This window comes from Triticum aestivum, chromosome 5A (assembly GCF_018294505.1).
Source record: "Triticum aestivum cultivar Chinese Spring chromosome 5A, IWGSC CS RefSeq v2.1, whole genome shotgun sequence".
Classification (NCBI taxonomy): Eukaryota; Viridiplantae; Streptophyta; class Magnoliopsida; order Poales; family Poaceae; genus Triticum; species Triticum aestivum.
Genome location: NC_057806.1, coordinates 16082417 through 16091674, shown reverse-complemented (window position 1 = coordinate 16091674; position 9258 = coordinate 16082417). Strand labels below are relative to the sequence as shown.

The 9258-nt window shown below is 45.8% G+C and overlaps 1 protein-coding gene across 1 annotated transcript; it reads right to left on the bottom strand.

Moving 5' to 3' along the window:
- Nucleotides 1-5235: 5235 nt before the first annotated feature.
- LOC123106355 (uncharacterized) lies at nt 5236-8968 on the bottom strand. The gene is made up of 2 exons (XM_044528549.1): nt 8695-8968; nt 5236-7005 (listed from the first exon to the last, which is right to left on the bottom strand). Coding segments are annotated over exons 1-2 (1173 nt in total). The 5' UTR covers nt 8697-8968; the 3' UTR covers nt 5236-5834.
- Nucleotides 8969-9258: the final 290 nt, after the last annotated feature.

The window sequence follows — 9258 nt, the reverse complement described above, 5'->3', positions numbered from 1 at the left end:
TCTCGATGGTAGAGGGAGCGTGCGATGCTTGATCATATCAACCTTGGAAACACTTCCAACACATATCGTCAGCTCACCTTTAGCTAGTCTCCGTTTATTCCGTAGCTTTTATTTCGAGTTACTAACACTTAGCAACCGAACCGGTATCTAATACCCTGGTGCTACTAGGAGTACTAGTAAAGTACACGTTAACACAATGTATATCCAATATACTTCTATCGACTTTGCCAGCCTTCTCATCTACCAAGTATCTAGGGTAATTCTGCTCCAGTGGCTGTTCCCTTATTACAGAAGCACTTAGTCTCGGGTTTGGGTTCAACCTTGGGTTTCTTCACTAGAGCAGCAGCTGAATTGCCGTTTCATGAAGTATCCCTTCTTGCCCTTGCCCTTCTTGAAACTAGTGGTTTCACTAACCATCAACAATTGATGCTCCTTCTTGATCTCTACTTTTGTGGTGTCAAACATCGCGAATATCTCAAGGATCATCATATATGTCCCTGATATATTATAGTTCATCACGAAGCTCTAGCAGCTTGGTGGTAATGACTTCGGAGAAACATCACTATCTCATCTGGAAGATCAACTCCCACTCGATTCAAATGATTGTTGTACTCAGACAATCTGAGCACAAGCTCAACAATTGAGCTTTTCTCCCTTAGTTTGCAGGCTAAGAAAATCGTCGGAGGTCTTATACCTCTTGACGTGGGCACGAGCCTGAAATCCCAATTTCAGCCCTCGAAACATCGCATATGTTTCGCGACGTTTCAAAACGTCTTCGGTGCCTCACTCTAAACCGTTTAACTGAACTATCACGTAGTTATCAAAATGTGTATGTCAGATGTTCGCAACATCCACAGACGACGTTCGAGGTTCAGCACACTGAGCGGTGCATTAAGGACATAAGCCTTCTATGAAGCAATGAGGACAATCCTCAGTTTACGGACCTAGTCCGCATAATTGCTACTATCAACTTTCAACTAAATTTTCTCTAGGAACATATCTAAACAGTAGAACTGAAGCGTGAGCTACGACATAATTTGCGAAGACCTTTTGACTATGTTCAGGATAATTAAGTTCATCTTATGAACTCCCACTCAGATAGACATCCCTCTAGTCATCTAAGTGATTACATGATCCGAGTCAACTAGGCCGTGTCCGATCATCACGTGAGACGGACTAGTCAACATCGGTGAACATCTTCATGCTGATCGTATCTACCATACGACTCATGCTCGACCTTTCGGTCTTCTGTGTTCCGAGGCCATGTCTGTACACATGCTAGGCTCGTCAAGTCAACCTAAGTGTTTCGCGTGTGTAAATCTGTCTTACACCCGTTGTATGTGAACGTTAGAATCTATCACACCCGATCATCACGTGGTGCTTCGAAACAACGAACTATCGCAACGGTGCACAGTTAGGGGGAACACTTTCTTGAAATTATTATGAGGGATCATCTTATTTACTACCGTCGTTCTAAGTAAACAAGATGTATAAACATGATAAACATCACATCAATCAAATAATAGTGACATGATATGGCCAATATCATATAGCTCCTTTGATCTCCATCTTGGGGCTCCATGATCATCTTGTCACCGGCATGACACCATGATCTCCATCATCATGATCTCCATCATTGTGTCTTCATAAAGTTGTCTCGTCAACTATTACTTCTACTACTATAGCTAACGGTTAGCAATAAAGTAAAGTAATTACATGACGTTTATGTTGACACGCAGGTCATAAATAAATTAGGACAACTCCTATGGCTCCTGCCGGTTGTCATACTCATCGACATGCAATATTCCTATTACAAGAACATGATCAATCTCATACATCACATATATTATTCATCACATCCTTTTGGCCATATCACATCACATAGCATACCCTGCAAAAACAAGTTAGACATCCTCTAATTGTTGTTTGCATGTTTTACGTGGCTGCTATGGGTTTCTAGCAAGAACGTTTCTTACCTACGCAAAAACCACAACGTGGTATGCCAATTGCTATTTACCCTTCATAAGGACCCTTTTCATCGAATCCGATCTGACTAAAGTGGGAGAGACAGACACCCGCCAGCCACCTTATGCAACTAGTGCATGTCAGTCGGTGGAACCAGTCTCACGTAAGAGTACGTGTAAGGTCGGTCCAGGCCGCTTCATCCCACGATGCCGCCGAATCAAGATAAGACTAGTAACGGCAAGTAAATTGACAAAATCAACGCCCACAACTACTTTGTGTTCTACTCGTGCATAGAAGCTACGCATAGAGCTAGCTCATGATGCCACTATTGGGGAACGTAGCATAAATTCAAAATTTTCCTACGTGTCACCAAGATCTATCTATGGAGTCATCTAGCAATGAGGGAGGAGTGGATCTACATACCCTTGTAGATCGCGCGCGGAAGCGTTCAAGACAACGGGGTTGATGGAGTCGTACTCGTCGTGATCCAAATCACCGATGATCCTAGCGCCGAACGGACGGCACCTCCGCGTTCAACACACGTACGGAGCAGCGACGTCTCCTCCTTCTTGATCCAGCAAGGGGGAGGAGAGGTTGATGGAGATCCAACAGCACGACGGCGTGGTGGTGGAAGCAGCGGGATTCCAACAGGGCTGCGCCAAGCGCTGCGGGAGGAGGGAGATGTGTCATGGGAGGGAGAGGGAGGCGCCAGGGCTTAGATGTTCTTGCCCTCCCTTTCCCCACTATATATAGGGCCAAGGGAGAGGGGGGGCGCAGCCTTTGGCCCTTCCTCCAAGGAAGGGTGCGGCCAAGGGAGGAGTCCCTCCTCCCCAAGGCACCTCGGAGGTGGCTTCCCCCTTTAGGACTCTTCCTTTCCCTCTTCTCTTGGCGCATGGGCCTCTTGGGGCTGGTGCCCTTGGCCCATATAGGCCAAGGCGCACCCCCTACAGCCCATGTGGCCCCCCGGGGCAGGTGGCCCCACCCGATGGACCCCCGGGACCCTTCCGGTGGTCCCGGCACAATACCGGTGACCCCGAAACTTGTCCCGATGGCCGAAATAGCACTTTCTATATATAATTCTTTACCTCCGGACCATTCTAGAACTCCTCGTGACGTCCGGGATCTCATCCGGGACTCCGAACAATTTTCGGGTTACCGCATACTAATATCTCTATAACCCTAGCGTCACCGAACCTTAAGTGTGTAGACCCTACGGGTTCGGGAGACATGCAGACATGACCGAGATGACTCTCCGGTCAATAACCAACAGCGGGATCTGGATACCCATGTTGGCTCCCACATGTTCCACGATGATCTCATCAGATGAACCACGATGTCAAGGACTTAATCAATTCCGTATACAATTCCCTTTGCCTAGCGGTACGATATTTGCCCGAGATTCGATCGTCGGTATCTTGATACCTTGTTCAATCTCGTTACCGGCAAGTCTCTTTACTCGTTCCGTAACACATCATCCCGTGATCAACTCCTTGATCACATTGTGCACATTATGATGATGTCCTACCGAGTGGGCCCAGAGATACCTCTCCGTCACACGGAGTGACAAATCCCAGTCTCGATTCGTGCCAACCCAACAGACACTTTCGGAGATACCTGTAGTGTACCTTTATAGCCACCCAGTTACGTTGTGACGTTTGGCACACCCAAAGTATTCCTACGGTATCCGGGAGTTGCACAATCTCATGGTCTAAGGAAATGATACTTGACATTAGAAAAGCTTTAGCGAACGAACTACACGATGTTTGTGCTAGGCTTAGGATTGGGTCTTGTCCATCACATCATTCTTCTAATGATGTGATCCCGTGATCAATGACATCCAATGTCCATGGTCAGGAAACCGTAATCATCTATTGATCAACGAGCTAGTCAACTAGAGGCTTACTAGGGACATGGTTTTGTCTATGTATCCACACATGTATCTGAGTTTCCTATCAATACAATTCTAGCATGGATAATAAACGATTATCATGAACAAGGAAATATAATAATAACCTATTTATTATTGCCTCTAGGGCATATTTCCAACAAAAAGACCCAGAATGTGTTTACTGCTCTGAAAAAGAATCCATTACACACTTATTCTTTGAATGTGTGGTGCCCAAGCAAATCTGGGCGGAAATATCATAATTTTTTGGTGTAGAATTAGGATCTAACTACTTATCAATTGCTAGATTTTGGCCAGCTAACAGGAAGCATATCGCTTTAAATTCAGTCTGTGCATGTGTTCTATGGACTATGTGGAAAAATAGAAATTCACATGTCTTTAACAATGCTATATGGACTGATGTGAAACAGATATGGAGGAGAGTGCTAGGACAATTCAGGAGATGGCTGATCTTGTTCAAAGGACCTGCATTGACAAAACTGGAGGCGTTCGTTCAGAAAATCTCCTGCATCCTAGAAGCCCCACTCCAGATTCTGGCAGGTTAACCGTCGAGACGAAAGACACTGAGGGTGGCTTCGATCGCTCGCTTCTCTTCTCCCGCTCGAAGTCCGATGACGCTCCAATCACAAAGGGGCCAGCATACCAAATCTCTCCACCAAGAAGCCCTCGCGAAAGCACCTGCAAGGCGACGCTGCTATGCCCGGTCACCCCTCTGGAGCTGGGTGGATCGCCAGCTAAACCATGGAAGAAGCTCAAGGTGGTGCCCACTACAGACGTGGCAAAGGAAATGGTGTCGCTGGGGACTGCATAATGCGACGCGCTAACTGAAAAGTGGAAGAAATCTGGTCTCCACGGAAAAAGGAGGGAAGAGAGGTGTTGGTTATTACAGATTTGTGCGCGAAAATGTAATAATGAAAACTCTGTTTAGACTTCTATTGTAGAGCTGATCTGCTGTCTTTCAGCTGATTAGCTGTCTTTGTAGTGATGTTACTTTCCTGAACATGCTTGCCATGATTGTAATGGTGTTGCTTTCCTGGTTTCATCTATAAAATGGGGCCGGGGGGCTCAAAACCCCCTTTTCTCTAAAAAAGAATTGGACAGGTATGCATATAAAACAACCAAATCCACATGGCAGATGTGAGCACCCAACCAAGCCCACGAGTCATCTGCCAGTTTTGCGAGATACTCTTATATGTTCCATGCGCAGCAATGGAGTTAAAAGCTAGCACATTCAACCATAATGGGCAGAATACTAGCTAAATATCGTCAAGCCATTCCAACCAGAAATAATTCTGTCACAAGATCCCCATGAAATCAGTAGACGCAACAAAACATTCAGTAATTTTCATGGAAAAAGTGCACAATCATACATGCTGACTATGGTTTGAAGGTGGGTAATCCACAAGCTCGAGTTTGATGCTAGAAAATGATTGACTATCTTCCATAACAGACCAGAGATTTACTAAAAAATGTCAACATACTCGGAACAAAGCACTCAGTTGTTCCATAACAGATGTGCCCCGGAATCATAAATCTAAGTCAACAATCAAATACGTGACTGCTCAACAATGCAGAAGGATGGACACAGAAACTGCTACAATGGGAAGGGAAAGGAGGGCGCACACAGGCCGCCATGTAATCAAAACCAACAACGCAGCGCCCACTGCAGGCTGGCGTCCGGACACACTAGCATCACCATATCAACTTGAATCACACCAGAAGCTGAATGAACATGCATTGGCAGAAACTAGTGCTCACCCAGGCACACCTAGTGCACCACCTCAACTTGAATCACACCAGAAGCTGAATGAACATGCATTTGCAGAAACTAGTGCACACCCAGGCACCACAAACAGCAAGTACATCTCAGCTCACTAAGAGAATAACAAGACCATTCTAGGACTCCACCGCAATGTCAGAACCTCAACTAGAAGACATTTTAAATATCAGAAGTTAAGACGGCCTATCGCCACCTGTCCTTGTTGATCTTGCTGCGGTCACGCGGAGGAGAAGCCCGGCGAGGAGGATCACGTGGCCTGGGCAGCCACACATTGGGGGCCTGGCGCGGTGGAGTGGGGTCAGGGTCACCGATACGCCGCCATGACATTTCAGAAGAGGGGCGGATAGGGGGAGTTTGATGAGATGGGGCAGCAGGACGCCACCATGAGGAGTCGGAAGGGGGCCGAGTAGGGGGATATTGAGGAGATGGGCCAGCAGGACGCCACACTGAGGAGTCGGAAGGGGGCTGAGTAGGGTGAGGCTGAGAAGGGACTGCAGCACGCCGCCTAGGAAGTGGACGGTCACTGATCTCTGCCAAACGAGTCGTGATGTGTTTCGGCTCCGCCTTTATCTCCACCAGACAAAATTCCAACAAGCCCTCGAAGAATACACAGCCGTCACCCCCGTTCGCAAATTCTATGCCATGAGAATTGCAAAATGGGTGGTACTGTTCAAACTCCAGTTCCGGACCAGCGTTTCCATTGCCTATTAGCACTACCTGGTGCTTCTCAGGCATCTCCACAAACTGCTTCTTTTCCCCATCATATTGCGGAATCCATGCATAAATTTCATCAGCCTTGAGCTCATAGAATTCTTGCCCGCAAAGCACCTTACACATAACAGCTCTCCCTTCTTCCACATATGTCCACACATCCTCAGCTGGCATCCTAGGATAGAGGTGGTAATCATCAATCCCTAACCTATGAACATACGGAGTGTTTCCAACGAAGGCTCTGATCCCAAGGTTCTTCAAACACCAACAAGCCCCATCTTCCCTGTGATACCTGTCCTTATCCTTCTCAATGATTTCCTTCTCCATCTCGTTTTTCTGTTTCTCGTCAGCATACTCTGGCAGGCCATGAAGCTCAAGATAACTCCTTATCAGGGACTCATAATCCAGCTTCAAGTGACACTGGCCTCCAGGGGTCTTGTTGGCAATCGCCCGCCTCAGCTCCATCTGCGCTCCATTTCTAAGACCACAGAATTGACATATCTCCCGATCTTTTTGGTCCACCACATCCGGAGCAATGTTGCACTGACGATACTGTCTCGTGCGCCATGACCAGTGTGTCCCTTCACCAATCATAACCCTTGCTGGTTTTTCCTTGCCTTTTTGAACATACAACAGTTTATCCCTGTTCGAAGATGTAAAAGCAGATCAGATGGCTGCAACAACATATCAAACAGTGACTATCTGCTACATGCATAAGTATTTCTAGAGATATTTCAGCTTCTGAAAAAAACTGGAATATCTCTGAGGAACTGCAGCCAAAAGTTTACTCGTTTAAAGAAGTATCAAGTTCCCTATTACGCAAAGTATCAACCAATGAACATGTGCAGCACATGTCTAACATGAAAAAAAAGAAACCAGAAATCAATACATGACTCAATAAGGTTTATTATATAACCTCCCTCAAAAAAAAGTTTATTATATAACTACCAGTAAATACTATTCAACAAGTTAATAATACACCAACCGTAGATGCTTCAATTCGATGGTGGTAAAACTACAACTAATAAGGTTGGAGCAAGCAATATTATCCTTGTCATCTGCACAAACTCCAATATCTATTAGCGACAGTTTATATCGCGCTTCTGCTGCCACCACTCACCACCAACTTCATTCCCCATCCATTCATCAACTGCCGAAGAAACAAGTATTATCCTGTTTATTCATGTAGGACCACACTAAATGCCTAAATCAACCATCAAATACGCCAATTTCAGAACATACGAAACAAAACAACCAGTTCAAACCATCAACGTCATTCCCCATCCATTCATCAACTGCCGAAGAAACAAGTATTATCCTGCTTATTCATGTAGGACCACACTAAATGCCTAAATCAACCATCAAATACGCCAATTTCAGAACATACGAAACAAAACAACCGGTTCAAACCATCAATACATGCTGCAAACAAAAGAGATTAAACAACCTCGACCATTCCAAATCAAGGCATTCACATCGCAAAGCCGTAGCATCAGCGCTAGATCCCAACCAAATGTGCAAACATAGAATGGCTTCCCACCCGACTCGCCTCCTCACTCTGGCTTTTAGCCAGCTGACCTCCGCTCCTAATATCTCAATAATTAAATGTATAGAGAGGTCAAAAGTTGCCTACTATGTGAAGGTACCACAAAAACAGTGAACCTGGACAGTACTAAATGTCTAAAATAGAAGCCAAAGTTGAAAAAATGGCCCGACAAAGTTCATGATGAAACATCGATAAAGAAATATTGAACATCTGGCACTCATATACAAATTGCAGATGCCTCACTGGTGGTAATAATACACCAATTCATAATTAATAACAGGTAATCTTATCCTTCTCGGCTGAAAGCCTCATGCTCTACTACTCCGAGTTCGTCTAAACTGCCTATTGATGCCGCCAATTGACCCCGCGCTTCTGCATTCACCACCATAACCATTTGTCTAAACTGCCGAACAGACAAGGATTTAGTGCTTCCGTTGTACAACCCCACTGAATGCCTAAAATCCACCATCAAACACGCCATTCAACTATCCTACTAGCACATAGGGAAAAAAAGGTACAAACTTTCTTTTCGAAACATCAACTTATGGTGCGGACAGCAGCTACGGTTTGCAGATTGCTCCAAGGAGCATCCCAAATCCAGAAAACCACAAGCAATATCACAAAATCGTAACATCAGCGCTGGATCCCCACCAATCGTGCAAGCATAGAATGCGCCACCACCCTAAACCCCAGCCCCTGCAACCGGTCCCTATTTGGAATGACAAAACTTTCACCCCAGAATTTCCCCCAAAATGCATAAATACAGGAGCTTGGCCGTGCAATTACATGTGGCTGTTGCTTGAAAGCAGAGGGCGGAGCAGAGGTTGGGGAGGATGGACGACGTCGGAGAGGGGGCGAGGTCAGCGACGGCTAGGTCGGCGAGGGCCAGGAAGCGAGGTCGGCGAGATGGGTGGTTTTACTGCCGCAAGGTAGGCACGGCGGCGACGGCGATGGCGGCGGTGGCGGCGGCGGGGATGGCGTCGAGGTCTGGAAGCATCTCTACGCGTGCGGGCACTAAAATGAAAAACCCACGGCCGAAGTTGCGGACGCGAGGTGCAGAGTGTTGTTTGTGTTGTGTATAAGGCTGGTCACAGTGGGGAGTAACTTATACTAGTAACATACATATGTTACTAGTCTATGTTACTACCTTTATAGTGGGTAGTGTCATAGGTGTGGTAACATAGTTGCCTTTATTTATTACTTTGTAGACTCATTATGCATTGGAAACCGCTATATGATGGTAACATATTATGTTACTCTATTTGCCTCTCTCCTCATTAACTACTTGCCACATCATCATTTTTGCTTATGTGGCATCTATGTTACTACCTATGTTACTCCCACTATGAC